The sequence below is a fragment of the Simochromis diagramma genome, unplaced genomic scaffold (genome assembly GCF_900408965.1).
Source record: "Simochromis diagramma unplaced genomic scaffold, fSimDia1.1 OVJJ01000486.1, whole genome shotgun sequence".
In the NCBI taxonomy this organism is placed as follows: Eukaryota; Metazoa; Chordata; class Actinopteri; order Cichliformes; family Cichlidae; genus Simochromis; species Simochromis diagramma.
In genome coordinates, this window is record NW_024387047.1 from 1848263 (window position 1) to 1875988 (window position 27726).

Here is a 27726-nt window from a genome sequence, read left to right on the forward strand (position 1 = left end):
AAGCGAGTCTTACAGGTTTCTAAGAAACATAAAGAATGAGCGGTAGATAGTGTTGCTGGGTAAACATTCAAAACGCCCTTCGAAATATCCTCTCAGAATGACTTTACTGGGCTGTGTACTGTCTCCGCTACACACCAAATCCAGTATTTTTCCATCAAGTAGCGCGCTGGACCACGTGACCACAGAGGAGGGAAAAAACGCTGTCATGTTTGCATCGTCCATTGACAGCGGTGCATTGAATATATGGCGCTCAAATAGGAAAATACAAGACAGCGTTTCTGCATTTACCGTCCGGCTGCTGCTGACACTATATATATATATATATATATATATACACACACACACACACACATAATGTCCCCCGTTCACTTTGGTAGCGTTACCCATTCGGGGAAACAAATTCTGCTCCAGGTCGTTTTTCTAACCCCGTGCGTTCATGATCATGTAACCACGCCCACTCGTGGCTGGTGGAAAATTACCAGCTTACAAGCAACAGGCAAAATGAATGGTAGTTGCGGTTTATCACATCATTCAAACCAACAGGCTACCTGCATGAACTAGGCACTCTGCCTTCTGGCTATATTTGGCTTCAAAATAGCAAAACTTCCACAGAGAGGCTTAAATGGATAACAAACATCAAACGCCATTACTTTTGCTCCGCGTGCTGCACGCTCGCGCTCCAGTTATTTCTTGTAATTGCTCAAATAATTGAAATGTTTATGTTAAAGCTCAGTTTTGACACGAAAGTCGGGTCGAGAAGTTATTCGCCATTCTGTAAAACGGAGTCGTGTAGAAGTCCATTCTGCAAGGGAGTCTGCCCTCTTTTTCTCTCCGGGCGGAGTAGTCGCGTGGGCGCTTGTGCGAATTGAAATAAACTGACAGGCCGATCCTTCAATGGGACGCCAAGTAGGAAGTCTTCGCCAGAGACACAGCCAATCACAGCGCGGCCTGGGCGTAACCTAAGTCCAAACTTTACGCGGCGCCATCGGCTGAAAACTAAACCGAGATGGAATCTCCCAGTCTGAACCGGTTTCAACCGGTTGCGAGTTAGTTGCTTGAGAGGAGAGAAGAGAGGAGGCGCAGGCACACAACCTCTATACCACCCTGCTGGAAAATTATTAGAGTAAAGAATAAATTAGTGAATCAAGGTTTACTTAGTTTCGTAAAATGTATCGGAGTAACAGATTGTTAGGTCTACTGTGATAGTAGTTTTGGAATCCACATCAGTGGTTCTTACCAGCCAGACATCATTCACTACTGGAGCTGGAGATAGTCAACGCTGCAGAGATAGGAAATCTTTTGTAATCATCAGATACTCTGAAGTACTCAAAGTACCTAGTAGCTTTTTTTTTTTGGCAAACGCCACTCTTTTCAGTCAGAGCCTCGGATATTAGGTAGGTAACTGGGGTGAAGTACGAACCTGCCATGCTGTGATTAACGTGCTTTGGCTTTACCCTTTATAGAGAATAAAATGCATTTTGGTGTGCACATTAACCTGTGTTATCTTGTAATTTGCCTTGAAGCTCATGTAACAACATGCTAATTCAGAATGCAATGGCATCAGTGGGGATAACCAAATAGCCATCGACTGTCCGCTTGCTAGCATTTGCCACTTAAAAATAAGCTAACGCTGGCTGTCAGAGAAAGTGTTGTAACTTTACTGAACTAAACGCATAACCAGGCTACCTCTTTTGACGTTACGTGCGACGCTGCAGACGAGCACCAAACGGCGTGAGATTAAATCCGCGCCTCTCCCACCGAGGCAGCATCACTCATGTACGTGATGCGAGCGGATGTCGAGTTGATGTTGCTAGGTGCTAAACGGCGTCAGTATTAACTTTACCGTACTGTACCGGAAAATGGCCCATAATCGTTTCTAGTCTTTGGAGTAGAGTCGCAGCAAGAAGCGCTAACTTCTCTAAACAGCGGTGACGACACAGCGAGTAAAATTTATTTATGAGCGCCCTCCGTCCCTGGTATCCTCGGTGGGAGTGGTTGGAGTGAGCAGTGAGGGAGCACATGTGTGGGGTGAATCCTAGTGGCTGGTTAATGTGTGCGGGAGACGCGCTTTTGCTCTCTCTCGCTCTCTCTCTTTTTTTTTTTTTTTAAATTAGCGGGTGATGCTACTAGGTAGACGTGGTTGTAAGATGCGTTTGTTGTTTTTTAACTGTTGCTGCCAGTCATTCGCGGTGTGCTCGGTGTTTTACAGACGTAAACAACGTGACGTCGGATAGTATATGCGGCACGTGGCTCATTTAATGATACTAATGCAGTTGTAGAAATGAGTGCTTGGTTAGTGAAACAACGCAGGCACCATGGACGGATTAAAAGCCTGCTTGTAACTGTGTCTGAGTCAGCTGTTAAGTTGTTTGTTTAAAGCAAAAGCGCAGTGTCATTGACTTCGGCTTTCTGAATAGTGCACTCATCTGTTTACGGATCAATACTGGCCTGTTTTTTTTTTTAAAGATAACGTGGCGCTGTAACTCTCTTTCTTTAATAAAAGGTTTGGAATTATACTGAGATTGATTTTAAGTTATTTTGGCTTTTGCTGCTCAAGTCCCTGGGCTCCTGGTGTAAACCAGAGCACTATGTCCAGCATTTTCAGCCAGTTTGAAGTTTCCTAAACGGAGTCCAGCAAAGGAACCAGGAGCTTTCCTGTACTTTTTGAACATGACAGGCATGTGACACCATGAGCCTAATATCTTAAAATGACATCTCAGTGGTTGGTCTAGCAGATGTTTGTTACACGGTCAGCTGTTAAGAATGGTTTCTAAACACACAGTTCACATGACTTTGTCTGTTAAATGCGTTCTGTGCACTCATGACCCCCGCCCCCTGTCCTTGTTGCAGAGCTCTATGCCAGCAGTTATGACAATGTTAGCAGACCATGCAGCACAGCAGCTGCTGGACTTCAACCAGAAACTGGATATCAATCTGCTGGATAATGTGGTGAACTGTCTGTATCATGGGGTAGGACCACAGGTATGTTATCCTTTTCTCTCTCTCTCTCTCTCTCTCTCTCTCTCTCTCTCTCTCTCTCTCTCTCTCTCTCTCTCTCTCTCTCTCTCTCTCTCTCTCTCTCTCTCTCTCTACCATATCTGAAAGAAGCTGCTTGTAAATTTCTTCTTTTAAGTTCCACTTTACATTCACCTGAGAGTAACACATTGACTTTTTGTAAGACAGACAATGTTTACTTTACTGTTGCATTTTCCTTGCAGTTCTTTTCATATCACCTCAGTGTTAATTCTAAAGTGTTATCCTCATCAATTTACAGCAAAGAATGGCACAAGAAGTGTTGACACACTTAAAAGAGCACCCAGATGCCTGGACGAGAGTGGATACCATCCTTGAGTTCTCCCAGAACATGAACACCAAAGTAAGCTAACTCTTACCTGCAAAATGCTGCTGAAAGGAAACTTGCATGTACTTTGAGGAAGAAGTATTTTTAGCCAGGACACAAAACAACATAAAAGCTTCACCCTACGTCACAGTGGTTAGCCTATACCATGCTTTCATTTATATAAAAGATACTTTGTAGTGGATCTTTTTGTTGGAAGCAGCCTTTATGCACTTGCAGTGTTTGTCTCATGCGCTAACTGCTGAGCTATGCAGGACCCCTGTCCTTCTGAATTCTGTTGGATCTGAACCTAGCAGACAAACAATAGAGGCTTTCTGTCATCTTACTGTTGTATTATTAAAACGTACTTCTCTAAATACAACTATCGTAAAACTCCATGCATGCCAATCCTGTTTGTGTGGTAATATAAAGGGTTATGAAAGATGGTTAAAGTAACTTTCCACACCTGCTAATAATTAACATTTACATAGATGTAAAGTGTATTTGGCATTTCTGCTTATGTGGTTGTATGTTTTTTTGATTTAAGAAAACCGAATGAATCTTGGTAACTATTTAAAAATTTGGGTCTTGTGTGTTTTCTAGGACATCTGTTTGCAAGTGTATGTTGTGCTGCTTCTGCATGGTGGTACCGCTAGTTAAGCAACCAGTTGTGAATGGTAAACGTTTGACTTTGTAACCATTCAGCTGTCAAAGATTTACAGATGAATTGTGCTGTTAAAGCCAGTACATATCCATAATCAAAGAATAATATTTACATGGTATGAATTAATTGAAGTGCAAATCATACACAACTTCCTCAAAGTAATGTTGATACTTGTTTTTCATTTGTATTTTATTTATTTTTGCTTGCTTGTAAGACTGCTTTTAATACTGACATTCAATACTAATCTGAGTTCTTGATGTATCAATATCACTTTAAAATTCATAAATTTGCCAAATAAATAGGGATAATTGAGGAAACAAGGTAAACACCTCTCGAATCCTGCATTCTATCTTCAGTGATAAGTTTGAAAAATGCCCAGTTTCAAAGCACTTTGGGTGTCTGCCTTTTTTTGTTTGTTTGTTTTTTAATTAACTACAGTAGCTATATTTGAAATTGTCATGATTTCAAGTTGTGACTTTTTGATATTAATCACAATGTTCCATTATGTTTATGGCTTGTAATAGGAAGAGAAGGGGTGTGTCATCCTGTGCATCATGACACAGCTAGGCTTTGACGGCAGGCCTCCACAAGGTCTACCCTTTTTAAATTCCCTTTGACTGAATTCTGTTCATCCGTTTTTATTGCATCTGTTTCATTGGACAGAGGGTGGGTGCAGGCTGCAGTCAGTAGGATCTATTGTAAAGAGACACGAAAAGATTTGATTTCAACTGTAGGGATCATGGCACTGTTCCCACCTCGCTCTCATGCTTTTCCTTTTTTCTTTTTTTTTCTTTTCTTTTTTTTAAACGGTACAGCTGAGTTCTCTCGTCATGGCCTCTTCTTAAGATGCACCTCTGTGAGCTGAAATGTTGCAAGGCATTTCGCAGTTTCCTACTTGTAATTTCTCTCTTCTTACCTTGCGCGGTGGTTTGTGTAGTCCGGTAATTAAAGGTGAAATAAAACACGGCAGAATTTAATGCAGCACTCCAGGTGACACCTGCGAGTGGTGTACAGTCAGCTTGTTATAAGGAGCTTTCACCTTTAATCTTCCAGCATCCATTGTCCGTAGCACACTGTTAATCTTGCTTTAATAACATCCTGTAATACAAGTCATTTCTTACTACTATTTTTTTTTTTTTCTTCTTCTTCTTCTTCTTCTTCTTCTTCTTCTTCTTCTTCTTCTTCTTCTTCTTTTTTTTTTTAAATTTATTGACTCATGGTCTCAAGTGATGATCCCTACAGTTGAAACAGTCAGCTGAAGTAACATCAGATCATAAACTAACTTGGATTAACAAATTATATTTTTATTTCTTTATGCTTCACAAGTAAGTGATTTAAATTAGTGTAATCTGTGGTGGTCCTGCTGTTCTTTATGACACACCAGGTAAAGTTGAATTTAAGTTAGAAATGAAGCATTGTAAAGAAAATGGACTAGAGTTTAGGGTTGGGTATCGACAACATGATACTGTTGTTATTTTCTTTTCTTTTTTTGTAGCTAGGTTGGTGCTTCACTTCCTTAAATTCTGGTTGTTATAAAGAAACGACCTTTAAAGGCAAAGTTTTATGATTTGTCAATGGGGATAACAATTTTGAATTTCATAGCGATCTGTGGCTTTAGCTTTTTGTGAACATGCTGCGTCTGGGAAAATAAAATAAAAAAAATTCAGATGTTGAAAATACTGCAATTTTAAAGGGCTTTCAGTCCAAAAAAAATCTCTGCTTTAAAATAAGCGAAAAAATGTATGTCTCTCTGTTGGAGGGCCACAGTGAAATTTGATCCACGAGATACAGTTTGAAAAATGCAACTGAGTTTGATGGATTGTCAGTCTGAAGGAACTTACAATGTTATGAAGTAGTTCTGGCAAGTTATTGCATGAGCTGTAATTATATTTTTCATAGGAACAGAGACAAACCTTTGGTATTACAAAAAGTGTCAAATAAATGTGTGTTTGTATATATTTGATATCTGCAGCATTTTCAGCTAAAACTGCTTATTTGTTGGTTGGGTTTTGTTCCTTTTGTCTTTTTTTAATTGCAGGAACTAGAGAAAAAAACAGATTGACTTCATACAAGTAATGACAGAGTTGTGAACCTGAGAAAATGGCATGCCTTTAGTGAAAGAGTGGTTATGTAGAATTGTGAGCAACCTAGACAGTCACTGTGTTTACACAGACTGTTAGTATCGAGGAGTTCTCAAGGTTTGATGGTTGTTAATGTTGGCATTGTTGTGACACTTTTAACAGGTATGAAAAATAGCCACAAAGTATATATCCATAAATTCTTCCTCAGTATGTATGAGCTTATATTGAACCTCTGTTTTATTTCACTGTAGCGATTGGCTGATATGACCCATTTTCCGATGTGTCAGTATCCTTTGATGAATGAAAATGTAAAAACTAAAAGAAAATGAGGTGAGAGAAACACCCTTCAAACATGTTGCCCACCAGTGGGTGCGCTGCAGCCTCCCTGTTGGCAAACACAACAACCAGCTGATCTGAGCAGAAAATAAATTTGATTTTTATATTTTGTGTGTCTGAGGTGGAGAAAAGAGGGCTATTGTCCAATATCTAATTTTTTGGTCAGGCTCTAACTAAAATGTTGCTCTTGCTAGTTGGCAGCAGAAACGCTGGTTATATTTTTAGGATATCCGGTCCTATCGACCCCAGAGCGGGTTTTCCTCCCTGAAAAGAACAACAGTCAGAAAGGTAATATGAGTTCTGCAGTGGAAACCTGTACAGTTGTCCAGTTGCCCCAGAACATCCCACAGACTCCTGTGGTGGGTACTTGTATGATGCATGCTCCACCTTTAATGTAGACTGAAGCACAGTGGGCTCAGAATTTGCTTTAAGGGGTCTTAAAGCACAATCAGTTTAAGGGACAAAAGAAACCTGTAGCAATATTGCACTTGAACAAATTGTCCTTTAAAAACAGTTCTCGATGCCCAACCCTACAAAGGTCCATGTAGCCTAGATAGAGGCGTTTAAACCTTGTTATGTCTTCTAGGCCATTTGACTCCCTTTTGAAGCAATCTGTGACAAAGCTGGTTAATGGGTTGCCTTTTTTCTTTCTTTTTTTCTTTCTTTTTTTTCTCCTTTTTTTGTGTCTGGTGTGATGCTGAGAATAACAGCAGGGCTTCTGCAGTGTTCCAGCATAATGCTGCTTGTACAAATATATATATCTATATTAAAAAAAAAAAAAAAAAAAAAAAGTTGAAAGTGTTGCACACTACAAAATCTGCATGAAATGTGGTTCAGTGCAATCTAGTTTAGAAATGCAAGTTATTGCAGACTGGTCCACTTCATACTGTTTTTGGATTAAAGGTGGGCACTTCTTATTGTTGGATGCTGTCATAACAGCTTTGTCCTAATGCTGCTTCTTCCTTGCGTGTTACAGTACTATGCTCTCCAAATTCTGGAAACGGTTATCAAAACCAGATGGAAGATTCTTCCCAGGAATCAGTGTGAAGGTAAAAGTTTCTTTTGTGGAAAAATTCCTGAAACATTTATTCCCATGGTGTTAGTGTGTTTTGTTTTTGTTTAGTTTTTTTCTTTGTAAATGTGACGTGTGGTTGCCATGTTGAGGAGTATTCCCCCACTAAGCATGCTGGTTTGTTTTCTGCTCGACTGACTCGAACTGGCTACTCAAAGGTTGGATTCTGCATTTGAGCAGTAGTTTTAGAGAGGAAACAAGGAAAACACCCCAGCACTATTTTGTTTTTAATGCTTTGTGAGGGAAATTTTTTGAGAGGAAACAAAGTAGATACGTTGTTACTGTTGTCTAGCCTTACATTATTCTGATGGGATATGTTGTTGTTTCTAAAATCAATGACAGATTGTGTGTGTTGCTTTGAGCCAGTTTTTCCACATTGTACCCAGGGAGGAATGAGGGATGGGTTAATGGAGTGCGGTAATTGCTGTCAGTTATATTTTCAAAATGTTTATTGATAATTTTAAACGTTACACGAAGTTGTTGACAAGGTAAATGTGCGTATGAACCTATATAAAATGTTGCAGTGTTATCAGTATATGGCTATAGGTTCTTAATGTTCAGCCTTTAATTATTGCCTAATTGTCAATTGGACACATCAGCATTAGCACATAGCAGAGGTCTCAACACAGTGGAACAGAATTTATTTAGAAAAACATTTCAGAGGAAAAAGCAGTGATAATGAAATAAATTTGATAATCATGTGCAAATCAGATGATTCTGCCTCCCTCCATTCTTCTATAATTTTGCTCAAAATTAATTTTTTCATTGACCTAAGACTTACCTGCTTCTGACCGTAGATGCCTGAATTTTGTTCAAGTGGCAAACCCAGTGCAGGGCGACTGGCAAGTATGTCTTTTCCCCCCTTGTGTCAGAGTATTGCCTTGTTTTCGGCTCCTCTCACCACACCAAAACACACATTTTCGTAGTCAGCTGCAGTCTAGAGAGAAATGCGAGGGAGCTGAAAACGCATTTTAAAGATGCTCTGCTCACTTTGACAATCTTGAATGTCTGTGAAAACACGTGGGGGAAAATGGAACTTCCACTGAACCGACCAAAGGGTTTTGTCCTGTGAAAGTTCAGTGGCAGTTGCTGCTCACGTCCACGTGTTTATAAACTGGCTTTGCAACAGTGTGTGTATATGGAGAACCACACTTTGTTTTTTTTCTACAGTACAAATGTGGGATATGATTGGCAGATTCAGCTAGTTATAAGCCCGCAGATTGTGTTAGGGTTACTGACTAATGTGCTCCAGGCAACTGCTGATGAACGCATTTTTATTGGTGCATGCTAACGGACATCTTCTGATATTCTCTGTGTATTTGCCAGGTATAAAAAAGTATGTTGTTGGGCTCATTATCAAGACTTCATCTGATGCATCAAGTGTAGAGGTGAGTAAACTTTATATTTTATAAATAGGTTGTATTCTTGGGGTAATAGTACGAGATGGAACAACAAAAAAAGTTCCTACTTTGTTGCAAAACCTCTTCCGTTAGAAACACCCTGTAAGAGTTGGAGAATTTGGTTTCCCATTCTCGTGACTGGATTTCAAATAGTCAGTAGTTCAGGACTGCCTGTGTCACATCTTTGTGTCCATAACGCCCCAGATGTTTTGAGTGGGCAGGGCTCGCAAAATTTCAAAATCCCTGGTAGCCCTTCGGGCAGGCACTCTTCAGTTTTTGGTAGCCCAAAATAAATTTAAGAAGCCCGAATTTAAAAAAAAAAAAAAAAAAAAAAAAAAAAAGGACAATTTTTTGATTGATGTTTTGTTTCCTTTACAATATTGTAAAGGAAACAAAACATCAATCTAAAAATATTTAAAACACAAATTACAACAACAATTTCAACCATCAACTCAAATATTTGGTTCTAATTGAACAGAAATTTCTATGAACTTGCAAGAACTGTGTACAACATGAATCAGTGTGTGTCAGATCCTGAATTTGAAATTTCCACTGAAATCACGGGTAAGAGGCAAGTGGAACCAAGATCTAGGACATTTGCGTTTTGAAGTTTGCAAAGACTGCAAAATTTTGCCAGTGGTAGTTCAACTCTTTGCAACATAGTACGCTATTCTAAACAGATTTTTCAGGACTTCTTGTTATGCTTGGTTTACTTTTAGTATGCTTTTTGCAATTGGTGTTTGTTCTGGGAAAGATACTGCAGACTGAGTAATAATGTATTTCTTGCATTTCTCATGGTTTCTGATGGGGTCTTTCTTAAAATGACTGGTCCCAGTAACAAAGGCGCTTGTCGACTCAGAAATCGAGGGAAACTCACAACACACCCGGCAGAACATTATGTTATTTAGCTCGTCATATTCCAGCCACATAAATTCTTTTGTCCATGAAACCAAAAAAGCTGCGCTTTCTTTTTCCCTCATTGTCTGATTTGTCATAACTTTTCCGTTTTGTGGTCGGCTTTTCTTTGGCTGCCCCTTCTTCACCCTGACCTCTCTTGTTTGGCTTTGCAGAACTAAAATACCTGCCTAAAGCCATCTGCGCTTACACACATACTTACATAACGATCAGCAATTCTCTGCGCAATCAACCTCTATCACATGTTTAAGCTTGCTGCAGGAGATTTCACTTGTCATGTTTGATAGTAAGCTAACGATTGATAAGACGATGTCAGAGGAATTGGTGCGCAATTAATCTGTGACTTACCAATTAGTGCTGCCGCTCTCTACACACAGTTCGCGTGATCGCAAAGTGAAAGTGAAAGCAAAAAACAAGCAAATTCAAACGCGATTTCAATGCGTCACATGTTGACAGTGGCTCATCGATGCCGATGACATAATTACTCAGCTACATTTGTGAAAGAATGCAAAAGCATTGACATATCTTTCATTCCTATGATAGCCCGACGGGCAGGGCTGAGATGGATTTTGGTAGCCCGACTGGAAAAATCGCTAGCCCCGGGACGTCGGGCTAGCGATTTTGCGAGCCCTGGTGGGTCACAGGTCTGGGATGTGCCCATGTGTCCACGAACAATTTCCCATTTTGATTCAGATCACAGGATAATTTTCCACTTCCCATCAGTCTGCCTTAAATGAGCTCAGGCCTGGAGAAGAGCTTTTTGTTCTTCTTTAAATAACATTTTATTTGTATTTGTGAATGCATTGATGAACTGTATTCATAGTAATTTCTACAGCAGTGCAGTGTTGTCTGAGGACCCAAAGTCCATGACTGTTAAACATTGGAGTCTTATCGCTTATGTGCAGAGATTTGTCTGGATTCTGTGAATCTTTTAATTGCTCCCGGGTTCTTTACAATTGGGCAATTTGCCCATTCAGTCAAGAACAAGGTGGTGAGACCCTCCCCATCGTAAAGTTGGAGAGATCCTACCTGCGGTGCGTTTTTTGTACTCAGCAATGTTACAAATTAGGCAAAGAAGTTCCACCAGATTTTTGTTTGATTGTTTGAGTTTCTTTGTAAAGAGTTTAGTCCACGTTTCCAGGATTTTGGAAGCATGTCACTGGGAAATTTTAAATGGGTATATATTATAAATCATAATAAAACATAAAATGCTGGTGTTTAATATGGCTCTTATTATTTGCAGTTCAGCAAAAGGTTTAAATGATTAAAGTGTACATTTTACACAACCTCCCTGTGGTTTAAGGAAAAGTCAGACATATTAGAAGATTCACTTTAAAAACACAAAGCTAGAACACAGTTTTGGTGTCAGGGTAACAATTTATAACCTCGTCGATGTTAAAAATATTTTGCACAAACAGCCTCTGGTTCCCTCTCTCGTTATTTGTGTCCATGTTTTATTGCAAGAGCACTTTAAACAGGCAGGTTAGTAGGGCAGCCATGACTTAAGCTGCTAAGAGTGCTGTGTAATTCAGAACAACTATGGTGACTTCAGCAGCTTTTCTCACTGTTTCAGCCATTGTGAGCACTCAAGCAGTTAAAAGGCTGGAGTTGTAAAATGTTTTAAATTTAAACTGACAGCAAGCTTTTCTGGTGTTCATTAGGAGAATGCAGTGTTTTTCTCATAATTACAGAGATTGATACATGAAAATATGACATGCTGGCCTAGCTTTAAGGTTTTTAAGTCCAATGAAGCTTGATTTTTCTTGGTGGTTGTATTGCTGTTATAAAAACAGCAAGAAAGGGGGGTAAATTGAAAGGTAAAGGAAAATGTAAAATTTTGTTTTAGATTTGATTAATGGAAAGGATTTGTGCTTTGTAAATGTTCCTTAAATAATTTTAAATGTGAAGTCAGAAGAGCCAGACGGTGAACACTGTTAAATACTTGTTTGCTTTAACAAGAGGTTAGCTGAGGAGAAGAAGACAACATAAAAATGAAGGAGTGCAGATGCCACCTACAACAAAATGATGTCTAGTTAGTATTTAACTTCCTCCTGAGCAAGCAACTTTCCAGCCGTGTTTCAGGTGTTTGCATCATTCTCAAGTATGTAACTCTACAAAACATGATATATTTACCAAGTTTATTAAGGTTATTAAACCAACCAGATACACCAGACTGGAGGTTTTGTGAGGGGATTTTCCAAAAGAGCACTCAAAAAAGAATAATTTCAGTGAGCTTTAAAAACCATAACTCTCCATTATAGAAATGACTATTTGTGTCTGGCTTACTTTACTGCAGGTTATAATTGTAGGATAAATTCAATTCTTGGTGTTTACTTTCAAATACACATGACCAGCCTCGACATTTCTGTTACAAACACCTGTGACTTTATCTCGTGGGTGAAACCCAGCCTTTACTAATTTTATATAAAATGTCAAACATCAACATGTTCATACATTTTCTCTTGTTATACTTTACCTTTTCATGATGTGTTTAAAGGATATGGTTGTGTAACTGAAACGTGTTCCTTGACTTACTTCTTTTTATTTCTTTTTAGAAAGAGAAGGTGTACATTGGCAAGCTGAACATGATCCTTGTTCAGGTAAGAGTTGCTTGGGTTCGTTTTTGGACCTACTCAGTCCTTTGTGGGGGATTTTTTCTCTTCATTTTGCGTTGTTACTGTTAGTTTACTGAATGAAAAATGTGGCCTGTCCATTGTCTGTGTGCGCTTAGATGTGTCTGAGCTGCATGTGGTAAATGTTTTCTATTTGCAAAACAATATCAGAGAATCCAAGAATTGTTAAAACAAAGGATTTGATTGTGCACTTTCAGCCACAGGTTTTGTTTTCATTTCAGACCTGTTAAATATCTAACTATATCAAACATATAGTATTGGTTACACTGTAAATAATAAAGTTTGCGTTACTTTTCTTTTAAATCTATCAGTATTATCTTTACAGAGCCTCAGTAACACTGAGAAACACTTCATTGTGTTTATAACTGTGATGTTTTCCTAACCCTCAGCGTTCATGTGGGTGAATAGTGGAGAGGGATAAAGAAAGTGTCAGCAAACAGTTTCCAAGAAGCTATTCACTCTGACAGCAGTAGCGTACATCAGAGCAGAGATTCACTTAGCTAGCTACGTGTGTTGTACTCATTGCCTGGAGCATGGTAGAGCCACTGAGTCACAGAGTACTATGATATGTACTATACAGCCTGATTCAGAGCAGTATATACAGTAAAGATAACACAGCAAATGTCATAATTTTCACTGGAGACCATGTTACAGGTCCATGAGCAAAGTGGTTCTTGCTACCAAAGACACAGTGCTTTGTTAATGTCTAATAAACAAGTGGGTGTGTATTATTGACCATTATCGACTCCTAAATGGTAAAATTCTGGGTGTCGTCATATGAAGCAGTAAATCTAAAAACGCTGGGTTTGAACCTTATGTTGTTGTTGCCTCAGTGCTTCTCTTTTGCAGTGGTTCTTTTTAACCTGAAGATGTCACTCTTAATTGGTAGATCTGGCTCAAAAAAACATCAGTGTCATTAAAAAGGGACATCAGTACTACTTGAATGTCTCAGCCGAGGCAAACGATGCTTAGAAAGTGACTGTGATCTTGTGATAATAAAGGATATCATCTCGAAGAGTGTGGCAGAAAAATGGATGTATGTGTCTGTATGGAAACATACAAATTAGTTAAAAACTGGCAAAGTGGAAATCATCATGGAGCTGTTGATGGCAGTATCCTTAATTCAGCAAGGCACTGAAATCTGTAAATGCAGAGTTGTAGAAATATCAGGACCATGAGACCAACAACTTAGACCTCAGTGCTTCTAAATGTGCAATGTGACATTTTTCCCATGTTTTTGCGTTTGATGTATGTGTGAGCGAGGGAGCGAGAGGCAGAGATTGGTTCACTGACTTCACAAGTGACTTTGCATTAATGCCAGTGAGAATGAGTCACCGCTTACGTCATTTGCGCTAACGTTGTTTTGGCCTGGAGGGGCCGAAGAGCTCCAGATTCCACGTTCATCGTCAGGAGGCTGGTTAAAATGGTTATGTTCAATATGGACAATTAAGTATGGAGTTTAACAAAAACGGCATTTTCTTCACTACGGGATGCTTGTAAAAGAAATGTTTTTGACTTGAGACTGATGGGGAGTTGCAGTTTGATCTCGTTTTTTTTTTTTTCAGATTACACATTCTTCTCAGTGTGTGCCATCTCTCACTAACATGTCTGTGTCCTCTACGTCTGCAGATCCTGAAGCAGGAGTGGCCCAAGCACTGGCCCACCTTCATCAGTGACATTGTGGGGGCGAGTCGTACCAGCGAGAGCCTCTGTCAGAACAACATGGTCATTCTGAAGCTGCTCAGCGAGGAGGTGTTTGACTTCTCTAGTGGCCAAATGACCCAGGTCAAGGCCAAACACCTAAAAGACAGGTCAGTTTTGAGAGCATGGATGCCAAAATGTCTTTGATCATTACCCCCAACATACCTTAGCATAGGAAAGCTTTTCTATAGAAGGTTCACACCGAAATCAATCAAATCAACTTTTTAAAGATTTCAGTCCTGCAACTTTGTGTTGCCACATTATTTCAGAGGCTCATGAAACACGATGTCTTTGTGCTGGCATTTGAAAATGGATTTCACTTTAAGATGAAATGTGGCTCCATGTTATCAATCAGTAATGTCAGGGCAATAAGGTTGTTATACAGTTTCTTTTATATTATTAATATGCAGTTGTGTACTTGCCTGAAAATTCTGCTATGGGGGGGGGAAACACAGATCAAATAAACATATAGATTTTTTTTTTTTTTTTATGAATATTCCTCATATCTAAAGATGTGGGTTGATTGTTTAGCACAGTTGACTGTTGTTGATGTTTAATAGCCATCCATCCATCCATCTTCTTCCGCTTTATCCGGGGCCGGGCCGCGGAGGCAGCAGCTTGAGCAGAGAAGCCCAGACCTCCCTCTCCCCAGCCACCTCCTCTAGCTTATCCGGGGGAACACCAAGGCGTTCCCAGGCCAGCCGAGAGATATAATCTCTCCAGCGTGTCCTGGGTCTGCCCCGGGCCTCCTCCCGCTGGGACATGCCCGGAACACCTCGCCCAGGTGGCATCCTTGTCAGATATCCGAACCACCTCAGCTGGCTCCTTTCAATGTGGAGGAGCAGCGGTTCTACTCTGAGCCCCTCCCGGATGGCTGAACTTCTCACCTTATCTCTAAGGGAGACGCCAGCCACCCTTCGGAGGAAGCTCATTTCCGCTGCTTGTATCCACAATCTCGTTCTTTCGGTCACTACCCACGGCTCGTGGCCGTAGGTGAGGGTAGGGACGCAGATCGACCAGTAAATTGAGAGCTTTGCTTTTACGTTCAGCTCTCTCTTCACCACGACGGACCTGTGCAGCGTCCGCATCACTGTCGCCGCAGCACCAATTCGCCTGTCGATCTCTGGCTCCCATCACATCAACAAGACCCAGAGATACTTTAACTCCTCCACTTGGGGCAGGAACTCATCCCCAACCCGGAGTGGGCACTCCACCCTTTTCCGGCTGAGAATCATGGCCTCAGATTTGGAGGTGCTGATCCTCATTCCCGCTGCTTCACACTCGGCTGCGAAACGTTCCAATGCAGGCTGGAGGCCACCACCTGATGAAGCCAACAGAACCACATCATCTGCGAAAAGCAGAGATGAGATTCTGAGGCCACTGAAGTGAAAGCCCCTCCGCCACTTGGCTGCGCCTAGAAATCCTGTCCATAAAAATTATGAACAGAATCGGTGACAAAGGGCAGCCCTGGCAGAGCCCATCACCCACCGGGAACGAGTCTGACTTATTGCTGGCAATGCGAACCAAGCTCTTGCAATGGTTTTATAGGGATCGAATGTCAGCAACGGGCCAGGCACCCCATACTCCCGTAGTACCTCCCACAGGAGGTATTCCTTCTCCAAGTCCACAAAACACATGTAGACTGGTTGGGCAAACTTCCATGCGCCTCAAGTATCCTTGAGAGGATAAAGAGCTGGTCCAGTGTTCTGCGACCAGGACGAAAACCACATTGTTCCTCCTGTATCTGAGGTTCGACTAGCAGACGAACTCTCCTTTCGAGCACCCTGGCATAGATTTTCCCAGGGAGGCTGAGGAGTGTGATCCCCCTGTAGTTGGAACACACCCTCCGGTCCCCCTTCTTAAAAATGGGGACCACCACCCCGGTCTGCCAGTCCAGTGGTACTGCCCCCGATCTCCACGCAACATTGTAGAGGCATGTCAACCAGGACAGCCCTACAACGTCCAGAGCCTTCAGGAACTCCGGGCGGACCTCATCCACACCAGGGGCTCTGCCACCAAGGAGTTGTTTAACTGCCTCAGTGACCTCGTGTGCCACATGCACTTATGGACACTCTTATGTTCGAACAAGGTGTTTGTTATGGGCAAACTGTGATTTGCACAGAAGTCCAATAACAAAACACCACTCGGGTTCAGATCAGGGAGGCCATTCCTGAAACATGAAGCTCGCGTGATTGGGAGCTTCATGTTTTATTGTTTCCTCATCCAAAGAATCCGAAATATGTCCACTGGGGCTGAAGTCATTTTAGATTTTAGATGTTTTTTTTGTTTTTTTTTCTCTTCAGATGACTAAAGAAGGTCATCACGATTGACTGTTTGGAACTACATTCAATGACAAATGAGGCTTATTATGTTTAGACTCGGTGCAGTTGAATTTACCAAGTCTAGTATAACTAAACAAGCTGTAAACCACTAAATCTGACTAAACATTTAATACACTGCTACCCAGGAATACCGTGTCACACGATACACGCAAACGCCAAAGGAAAAGACATTGATAGAATATTAAAACCATCTTTTATTTCCTTCCTTTTATATGCTCTCACTTTATTTTAATGCCATCTTAAAGCCTTTAATGTATTTTCTCAAAACGTCCCTGTTCTGCTGTCACCAGACGTCAGAGTGTAGCCATTTTCTTACATGGCCTGGTTCCCTGAGTTTTTCTGGAAGTCACCCAACATCACCCAGTGCATTTACTATTGGCCAGTTGGGCATCGTGTGTGGTACCTCCTACACAGTCTGTCTAGGCAGCACCCTCCACTAAACTACAGTGTTTTTCCAGCGGTGCAACTGTGTCTGAAGCAGACCATGTCCCATTGTGTGCTACATGTGAGGAAGGACAAATGTGAGAAATATTAACTAGACTCTCCTGAACTGGCCCAAAGTTCATGTGTGAAAACTGCTGCATGAGATGGGTGGAGTGTAACAGTGGAGAGAGGGGGATAAGAGAGGGCGGTGTTACTTGAGTAGGTGGCAACTTGTTAGCTGCTGTCAGTGCAGCAAAACCTTTTAAACGGTGTTAGTTTGAAACCAAACATGAACAGACATAAAGTGATCAAAAGAAACGAACCACGGTTATTTACATTGTTTCAGGGCGCAGGTTGTACATGAAACTTTCAGATTTGTCTTTCATTATCAGTGTCAGATGCTGTTTAACATGTTGTTTGTTTTCTTTCAGCATGTGCAATGAATTCTCCCAGATATTCCAGCTGTGTCAGTTTGTTATGGTATGCATTCATCTTTTTCCTTGTATCGTACATTCTTTTTATCATCGGTTACACACCAGTGTTTGTTCTTCAGCTGATTTTTGTGTTGCTGTGTGCACCTCAGGAGAATTCCCAGAATGCCCCCCTGGTCCATGCCACCCTGGAGACACTTCTGCGTTTTCTCAACTGGATTCCTCTGGGATACATCTTTGAAACCAAACTGATCAGCACATTGGTGTATAAGGTGCGGCCGCAAAGACGCACACAACACACAAAGATGCAGATTTGTGTGATTATTTAAAATATTCGATGATGTGCATAAAATCGATTTATAATGGATATTTAACATATATATATTTTTATTTTAAACAGTTCTTGAACGTGCCGATGTTTCGCAACGTGACGTTGAAGTGCCTGACAGAGATTGCGGGCGTGAGTGTCAGCCAGTACGAGGAGCAGTTTGTTACCCTCTTCACGCTGACCATGTGTCAGCTCAAACAGGTGGGTTACCCGGTGACATCTGACAAAGCCACACTGACACGTTGCTCGGTTTGAGACTCTTAAGATGAATTTTAACTCGAATCTGTTCAGATGCTGCCTCTGAACACCAACATTCGGCTGGCCTACGCCAACGGGAAAGATGACGAGCAAAACTTCATCCAGAACCTCAGTCTGTTCCTGTGTACTTTCCTTAAAGAGCACGGGCAACTCATTGAGAAGAGGCTCAACCTCAGAGAGACATTAATGGAGGTAAGGGAAGCACGGTATTCTGTATTTTGTTGTTGCTCTACATAGGCTGCACAGGAGAAGATTATGGTAACATGTTCACGTTACATTACAACTCCCCTGGTTCTCCTTCAGGCGCTCCACTACATGCTGCTGGTGTCAGAGGTGGAAGAGACTGAGATCTTCAAAATATGCCTGGAGTATTGGAATCACTTGGCTGCTGAGCTCTACAGAGAGAGTCCCTTTTCCACATCCACGTCCCCTCTGCTGTCTGGCAACCAGCACTTTGATGTGCCTCCACGCAGACAGCTCTATCTACCCGTTCTCTCCAAGGTACCTCTTAGAACAAGATGGTATTTATTCATACCACATACATGATCGCAGAGCCCCATTGAAGTTGAGTTTATAAATGCAGACTCTTCTTTAAGAAGCATGTCTTACGTTTATAGTGAAGATGACACAGAGGTTGCTGAAGTGTTTCCAGTTTGTGGAACCTGAAGCGTCTCAGCTCGCAGTCATACTAGAAAGACTTGGCTCAGGCCAGCGACAGGTGGCTGCTTCAGAGCTGCCAAAAGAGATGCTGGTTACAGTGTTACTAAAAATCAGCAGCTACTAAAGTAATACAAACATTTTTTTTTCTACTTAATGATATTTTACATTCCATATGTGTGAAATGTGACTATAACCAGGAGACAAACCACTTGTATCGTCCTTTTACATTTATGAGAACACAAGCTAAGCTATATTTTCCTGTGTGTGTGAAAGGCAGGTGTTTTGATTTGTGTACTTGCTGACAGGTTTTTTTTATCTGGAGTAACAGGTGCGTCTGCTGATGGTAAGTCGGATGGCCAAGCCAGAGGAGGTCCTGGTGGTGGAGAATGATCAGGGGGAGGTGGTCAGGGAGTTCATGAAGGACACAGATTCCATCAATCTCTACAAGAATATGAGGGAGACCCTTGGTATGACTTAATGATAGCTTCTAATATTTTATATCCTTAAGCTTGATTTATAGTACTGTGTTAAATCTGCAGCATAATCTACGCTGCAGCAGTTGTGTCTCCGCTTGCTAGTAAAATCCTGTGTAAACGCGGTATAATGATTAGCAAAATAAGATTTTGCTAATGCAGGTACATGCTGGTTTCTTGTTTTAAAGCTCGAATAATCTGTAAAGGCTCGATCGCTTCTGAATTCTTTTTGGGGGGTTTCTTTTTCTTGCATTTCGATGTAGCAGTGGTATGATACTATTAGCTTGAAGTGAATGTGATTGTCTCAGTTTACCCTGGTGATAGCAGACCAGTGCAACTCAGCAGCGCTCAAGTACAAATGCAAATGATGACGACGCTACTGCAGCGTAGGCTCTGCAGGGATTCAACACAGGACTGTAAATCAAGCTTTAAACTCTCTTTTTTTTCTAGGCCACTTGTCTTAAGAAGCAGTGTTTAACTGATCATAACCACAAGAAGTCATATTTTTGAATAGATCTTAATTAATGCATCCATCCAGTGGCTTCAGCAGCTGGATTTGTATTTACTGATCAGACACATCCTCCAACAGGTTAGGCGAGTTGTTCTCAGCACCACTGTAATATTTAAATATTGTAGGAGAATCGGGCGGCACCATGGCTCAGTGGTTAGCACTGCCGGCTGGCTGGGGCCTTTCTGTGCGTCTGCGTGGATTTCCTCTGGGTGCTCTGGTTTTCCCCCACAGATCCAAAGAAATGCAGGTTAGATCGATTGGAAACTCATAGACTGGCAGAAGGATAAGCTGTTTAAATAATGGATGGATGTAGGGAAAGCTTTAGCTTTGACTGTAGAACTGACTGACTATAAATTTACATTTGACTAAATTGGCTTGATCAGTGTCACTCATCACACAGGCGTCAGTGTTTTTTAGGGAAAATTCATTCCGCCATTTCTTCTCATATATGTTTCTTTCTTTTTTTGTTGTTTTTATCTCTCTCTCTCTGTCTTGGTTCTGAACTGTGTCTCTGTAGTTTTAACTCTTAATTTAGCAGAAACTGTACTGTACTCTGATACACATTTCCTCTACTGTCCTGCAGTGTACCTGACTCACTTGGATTATGCGGACACAGAACGCATAATGACAGAGAAGCTTCACAACCAGGTAAATGGTACTGAATGGTCCTGGAAGAACCTCAACACACTGTGCTGGGCCATTGGATCCATCAGTGGGGCTATGCACGAGGAGGATGAGAAGAGGTTCCTTGTTACTGTCATTAAGGTATTGATGTGTCTGTGTATTTAGGTTTAGGTGACAGCAGTCCCTCACTCATGCTTATGCCTCATATTAATTATTGTCTCACCCATAAGGTTTAACATTAAGCCTAAGTGAATCCTTTGGTGTTTGCTTCAGGATCTGCTGGGTCTCTGTGAGCAGAAGCGAGGAAAAGACAACAAGGCCATCATCGCCTCTAACATCATGTACATTGTTGGCCAGTACCCTCGTTTTCTTAGAGCCCACTGGAAGTTCCTCAAAACTGTTGTGAACAAGCTCTTTGAGTTCATGCATGGTGAGCTGGAGTATTTTTATTTGTTGAACTCCCTCTTTGCATCTATTTCAGGCAGATGGATGAATAGATGGATACAGCTCTAATGCATTTTTATTTTTCTGTCCTGCCCTCACAGAGACCCATGATGGAGTTCAGGACATGGCGTGCGACACCTTCATTAAGATTGCCCAGAAGTGTCGGCGCCACTTTATCCAGGTGCAGGTGGGAGAGGTGATGCCCTTCATCGACGAGATCCTCAACAACATTAACACGATCATCTGTGACCTTCAGCCTCAGCAGGTCATTAAGTGTTCTTACCCACAGAACTCCATCAGAGAGAGGCACAGCTGTCTCTTATTTGCCCAGTTGAGTGTCTGTGCTGACTGTTTTGTTTGTGTGTGTGTACGTACAGGTGCACACGTTTTATGAGGCAGTAGGGTACATGATCGGGGCACAGACCGACCAGGCTGTTCAGGAGCACCTGATAGAGAAATATATGCTGCTGCCCAATCAAGTGTGGGACAGTATCATCCAGCAGGCCACCAAGGTAGGATGGTGTATCACCGTTTATTCACATTTCAGAGACACACAAGCTGTTTGTTAATGGCTCTTCTGCTCCTCTTCCGTCCATGAGAACGTGGACATCTTGAAGGACCCAGAAACCGTCAAACAGCTGGGCAGCATTCTTAAGACCAATGTCAGGGCCTGCAAGGCAGTGGGACACCCCTTTGTTATCCAGCTGGGACGGATTTACCTTGACATGCTCAACGTGTACAAGTGCCTCAGCGAGAACATCTCTGCTGCCATTCAGACAAACGGTAAGACCGGCACATTTGTTTTCATCGTGCAGCAGACTGTCACAGTTGCATGGTGGTCACTGCAGACAGATGGTTGTAAACATGCTTACTGTCATGCTACTGTCAGAGCAGTGAGGTTATAGCTGTTCTGTAAGCAGCACACAAACTGAGTTGATTTTCAGAGGTTTATACTGTTTGTTTTACTTTTATAGTGTTCATCACACTGCAATCAGGGTTAAGTCAGTGTGGTAGATGAGATGAATATCAGCCACTGTTTCAGATAATTGACGTCTTATTTGCTGATACCAGTCATCGAGAAGAATAGGGGCCAGTGTTTAGCTGATAAATGGGTGCAGCGCTAGTATAATATTTAATGATCTGTAATTATATCATACTTCTTCATTCCAGCCATTTTTCTAGCAGACTTCTGTTCCAAGTGGGCTCTTAGTCAGCTACAAAGTCTTTTCTCTCGTTTTTTTTTTTTTGCATTACAGTAATTAAGGTAATTCCACGTGTGAGATATGTGTTATGTAACATGGGATGGGTTTCATTGGCACAAAAAGCTGAGATTTGAGAGGTGTGCAGTGCACATTAAATTTAGCGAGAGCTACACATTTAGACCCAGCTGCTATGTGTGAGACTTTTTTTTGTTTGTTTTTTCCCATCCTCATTAAGAAGTCGCATGTTCTGCTAATGTCTGTGTTGCAGGTGAGATGGTGACAAAGCAGCCACTGATCCGGAGTATGAGAACAGTGAAACGGGAGACTCTGAAGCTGATCTCAGGCTGGGTCAGCCGATCAAACGACCCACAGATGGTGAGAAAGGCGCTCACATATGTCACTGCTGAAGGAGACAAACCCAGTTGGGGCTTTATGTTGACAAAGAATGAAGGAAGGAAGCTGCTGTACTAAAAATGCTGATGATATCAGAAGTGATATATTTACACTCTTGTGTCCTCCTGAGTTACTCCTACCGTAGCAGCCAGTGGAACAGCTGACTGTGGAACAGCTTTCGAACAATCCAATTGGTATTTTTAGATCAGACACAAAGATTGTGTTCCCCTGCGGCAGACTTTTCTGCCTCCCCCTGTGTTTGCATCTGCACAACCCTTTAATATTCACAGTTTGTCACTGTACTGAGGGGTTGGTCACCTTTCATAGTTTTATTTAAAGCATGTCTGCTCAGGTTTTTGTGCGTCACTCAAAGCTTTCTTTGCTGACGCCTCTTGTTGTTGTTGTTGTTTCAGGTTGGTGAGAACTTTGTTCCCCCCCTGCTGGATGCCGTCCTCATTGACTACCAACGCAATGTCCCTGCCGCTCGTGAGCCTGAAGTCCTCAGCACCATGGCAACTATTGTCAACAAGCTGGGGGGGCACATCACCAGCGAGATACCCCAGATCTTTGATGCCGTCTTTGAATGCACTCTAAACATGATCAACAAGGTACGACCCAGTGAGCCGCTGACGCATCATATGTGGATATTTGTTTTTAAATCTTTCCTGCACACGTGACCAAGACAGCAGTCTTTGTCTTTCTGTTTATCAAGTGGCCGGCCGTCTGTTCAACTGTTCGTAGTTATCAGCAGCTCTTTTATTACTGAGAGTAGTGAGTAAACACCTCAGTCATCAAATCAGCAGCTTTCATTTGCATTGGGATAAGCAATCTACCATGCGGCCTTCACTGCAGTGTGTAAATCACTGGACGGATAATTACATTCATGCACGTCATCATTGTTGATAGAAAACAAAAAATCTATTTAACTGCAGCACTGCATTGGTTTTAGTCACTATCAGTTAAGTGCTTGTGTTCTGCAGGAAAAAAAATGAAAATCTTAAATTCAGTCGGCTTCAGCTGTTGTTTACTCTGACCCGAGCCTCTGTTTCCACTCCAAAATACAACTGGGACCCATCAGGTGCCTCTCAAAAACTAAAAACCTGCAGCAGTGTGAGGCCAGATTTAAGTTAGACTGCTGATACGTTATTTCATGTGTAGCATTATGATGTAACTTGGTTTGTAGATTTAAAATTTTCATCATCTGTTTGTATGTTTGTACCAGAACTTTGAGGAGTATCCAGAGCACAGGACCCACTTCTTCTACCTGCTCCAAGCTGTAAACTCGCACTGCTTCCCCGCATTCCTTGCCATCCCTCCAGCCCAGTTCAAACTAGTGCTGGACTCCATCATCTGGGCCTTTAAGCACACCATGAGGAACGTGGCTGACACTGGTAAGGGCTCAGAGATGAGTACACTAAGATGTTTATGCTCTTATTGACCAACAACATCTTAAATACTGATAATGGGAAAACCCACTGTGGGATCCACAGGCAGAAACGTGACATGAAGGTGCACTGTGATCCTTTTCACACTGAAACAGACGTGTATCAGAACAGCGACATCACTGTGCAACCCGGCTGTTAACAATAAGCTGCTGTGGTCTTTGAAGGATGTGCAACTATAATTTTGTGTTGTTTTGTGTCTTGTCGCTGCTCAGGTCTGCAGATTCTGTACACCTTGCTGCAGAATGTGGCCCAGGAGGAGGCAGCCGCTCAAAGTTTCTACCAGACGTATTTCTGCGATATCCTGCAGCACATTTTCTCTGTGGTCACTGACACATCGCACACTGCTGGTGAGCTCACACACAATTGATGCCGTTCAGTTGTTTGAATCTGCAGTCGTCCAAATGATATTTATACTTTCAAAAACTGTTGGCGTCTGCTGTGCAGGTCAGATGAACATGTTTATGTTAAAATCATTGGCTCGGATCACAGTAAGGCTGTAGTAGTTCAGTACAACCTTTTAAAGGCACTAGTTTGAAAAATGGAAGTGACTTCTTGCTTAAAAGATCACACATTACTCAGTACTGGTTTATTTAGCAGTTGATTGTAGTGTTGAATCTTCCTGGTGATGGGATCAAAAACATTTTTAAAAAGACACATTCATTATCTGAACTGGATTAAAGTCACTAAACCAGGCCAGGTAATATTAACACCTCCCCCAGAGAACTAAATCAATTTGAACGTGGCTTTACAAAGATGAGGGAATTAGGGAAAGACGATGGATTCATTTTCTCTGTGTGTGTGTGTGCGTGTGTGTGTGTTCTGCAGGCCTGACGATGCACGCGTCCATCCTGGCCTACATGTTCAACCTGGTGGAGGAGGGGAAGATCACTGCAGCGCTGAACCCCGCCAGCCCCACCAACAACCAGGTGTTCATCCAGGAATATGTGGCCAACCTGCTTAAGACTGCCTTCCCCCACCTGCAGGAGTGAGTGTGAACATTACACATATAATCTCTGCTGGAGTGAGTCTGTTTTTCAGTCGATGCTTACGTGTGTGTGTGTGTTTTGTCTGTCAGTGCTCAGGTGAAGGTGTTTGTGACAGGGCTGTTCAGCTTAAACCAGGACATTCCTGCCTTCAAGGAGCATCTGAGGGACTTCCTCGTCCAGATAAAGGTGAGCTCGTCAGACTGTAGCAACTTTGATTGGAGGTGTATTAAGTATTCCTTTCAGTGTTGAGGAGGTACACAAAGTGTAAGTTGTTAGACTGAGTGTATCTCAGTTGTGTATTTGAGCTGAAGCACATGGAGCCTGTCCCTCTATGGAAGCTTTGTCTCTCCTTATCACTGACTACATAGCTAACTGCTTAGCTGTTGTTTCCACAAATAACACTTTCCTGCCACTTCATGGTCAGGCGGCCATGACTATATGGAAGGTTTGTGGGTGCTGTTGGAAACATTCAATGTTGTGTCATGTGTCCTGATTGGTCTGATTATTATTATTTATTTATTATTTATAATTATTTTTTGTTGTTTATTTTTGTGCACTGAAGTTGACATTTAGGTGGTAATTATGTCAGTAAATCAAATACTGTTAAACCAATTGCTGAGGTCAAGCATGTTGGGGTTTTTTTTTTTTGTTTGTTTGTTTTTTGTCTAAGAGGGCGAAAAGAAATGAAAGGGAATATCTGAATGATGGGCATCCCAAGAAGCCCAACCAATCAGCCGATCAGATCTTTTGTTTGTGAGCAGCAGCCAATCAGAAGGAAGTTATCTCAAAGAAAGGGAACGTGAGCTGAACGGCTCATGCAAATCTCTAAGAATATAAAAATGTAGAAATGCTGGAAATGAGCCTAATACATGCTTTTAAATGACTTTTTATTAAAAAGCATGTGCATGCTAACCCTGTTACAAATATAAGTCCATCATTTGGAAGACTGAGTTCAATTACCAGCACCCATAGTGAGTATTTGATCCCTCACTCCCAAATGGGGGTTTAGTAGTGTTGCAGTCTAACAGTAAAAAATAGGATCTCGGTCGCTGTGGTAGAAAAGCAGCATGGCTTTCAAACCTTGTAGCTAACAGCAGCTTTCTGTGATTGTGTCGCTGTTCAGGAGTTTGCAGGTGAGGACACCTCGGACCTTTTTCTGGAGGAGAGGGAGGCGTCACTCCGACAGGCCCAGGAGGAGAAACACAAGATCCAGATGTCGGTGCCCGGCATCCTGAATCCTCACGAGATCCCGGAGGAGATGTGTGACTGAGCGCCTGCTCAGTCTAACTGTACAGTACTCCAAACTTAACCCTAACCACAGCAAACACAACAAAACCCAAGAGAGGCACTTGAGTGTGGTGGGAGGCCGTGGGCCATCCCATTGGATGTTTGTTGACCAAAATAATGCCAATACTCTGTAAATGATTACCGCATCACCCTGTGGTCCTTTTTACATGATCTGCGTTTTCTATGGAGACTTTTTGTGTAATAACTTTCCAAAACTGTTAATCTAGCTTACGTTCTGTTGGTCTCTGGCCCTTCTCAGACCTGCATGATGAAGTTATAACGATTAGGACAAGTTAACCATGTTGTTTTGGATCAGTTTCCGTCACTTCCCTGGTTCCGTTTCCTAGTTCTTCCCTCTTTCCCATCTCTTTGTTTATATATAGATCTATTCTACACCCAGTGTGGGCAGGGGAGGGCGGGGGTGTTGTGAAAATCGGCCCATGTGTTGAGTTGGCATAGAAGCTTCTAGACCCGTGGTGTGACAGAAAGTGGTCTTTTAGAGGCGCACGCACCGCTTGTTTGGTGCCCCACGGCATTGTGGGAGAATGTGAATCTAATGGAAAATGAATGAAGGCTGAGAGACGCTGCTCGTGCAGCAGCATCTTGTTGCTCATGACTTTCTGCTTCACCCAAAAAACTGAGCTGCTGCTGCCAGCGTGAGGTTTTTTTTCAGGGAAAGCAAAAGCGAATATGTGCATATCATCCCAATTGTATAGCATCTTTAATACCATGGGAACATTTTTTTTTTCCTCTTATTCTGTTATTTCTTTTCGTTGTGGGTGTGTGCGCGTGTGTGCTGTCGCCTAGTCGACATCAGCGTTTTGTTTTCCTCTAAGAGGATTGTTGCTCATTTGTGAGCCTTCATTAATGGGATGTTTTAAGGAAGTGGCGGAGGTATTTATGGGCTCTTTGGTTGGTTGCATCTTTATAACAACTCCTGTTTAACTCAGATGGCTTTGGAGATTTTGAATTGTACTAATTTAGATTGTTTACCATGCAGTAGTGCTTCAAGACACTACCTTTAGAGCAAAATGAGAAATAAACCTGGGTTTACATTTAATTTTGTATTTTTGCATTTTTCATTTGTAACTGTTTGAGTTTTGTCCAAATAAAGGCTTTTTTTTTTTTTTGTCCAGAGAGTAAATGAATTGCCAGTGAGTTTAATTAGGAAGAATGTATAAATCCAAATAAGCATCCAATCTCTAATGGCAGATTTCCCTTCTCAAGGTGTTACATTTGTTGTGAACTTTTTGAACTGATTAAAGGTGAGAATTTTATAATCCTGCCTTCGCTCAGATCTCTTCATTCCACAGCAGAGACTCGAGTTTTATATGAGCAGATATTGTTTGTGTGTCTGAAGACTTCAGTGTTGGCCTTGATCAATACTGAGTAAGAAAGCAGTCTTTATCGTGTTACGATACAGCAGGCTTTTTCTGTTGAATTTTAAGTCATCGCTGCCATAGCTGACTAAACTCTAAACCTAACCTAACATTGTAACATACAGCCTTTGTTAGTGAGAGCTTTACTCACTAGCTTTTTCTTGTGTCAATAGTTGAACAATGACACTGACGTTGTGCCGAATTCAGTTGTGAGCTGATTGAGTCATCAACTCTGAGAACTTGTGTTTACTTGTCCAACCCCACCTCCTACAGCGCAGGCTGCTTTCGCTTTCACTTACTATAAAAGACGATTTGCCACATGGCAGCTGGAGTAGAAGACATCTTGTGTCAGATTTGTTGTGTGAAACTAAAGCCAACCTAAACAGGTTTGTCGCGCTTTG

General features: G+C 41.7%; 1 protein-coding gene across 3 annotated transcripts; it reads left to right on the forward strand.

Annotated features, from left to right (window-relative positions):
* Positions 1–292: 292 nt before the first annotated feature.
* On the forward strand, positions 293–27226 carry xpo1b (exportin 1 (CRM1 homolog, yeast) b). Of its 3 annotated transcripts, none has more exons than XM_040044672.1 (25): positions 293–1394; positions 2851–2982; positions 3275–3376; positions 7395–7467; positions 8817–8878; positions 12361–12405; positions 14068–14249; positions 17336–17384; positions 17488–17607; positions 17736–17864; positions 17955–18113; positions 18225–18422; positions 18910–19048; positions 20149–20330; positions 20463–20619; positions 20735–20898; positions 21011–21145; positions 21233–21416; positions 22104–22210; positions 22642–22836; positions 23451–23619; positions 23886–24020; positions 24499–24658; positions 24749–24845; positions 25783–27226. In XM_040044672.1, exons 2-25 carry the CDS (start codon positions 2857–2859, stop codon positions 25927–25929), a joined length of 3216 nt encoding a protein of 1071 aa, XP_039900606.1. In that variant the 5' UTR covers positions 293–1394; positions 2851–2856; the 3' UTR covers positions 25930–27226. The 3 variants fall into 3 exon arrangements, with proteins under 3 accessions (XP_039900606.1, XP_039900607.1, XP_039900608.1); XM_040044674.1 differs by lacking the exons at positions 293–1394; positions 2851–2982 and adding exons at positions 4526–4592; positions 8288–8336 and having other exon boundaries at positions 3337–3376; XM_040044673.1 differs by lacking the exons at positions 293–1394; positions 2851–2982 and adding an exon at positions 8288–8336 and having other exon boundaries at positions 3271–3376.
* The last annotated feature ends 500 nt before the right edge of the window (positions 27227–27726 follow it).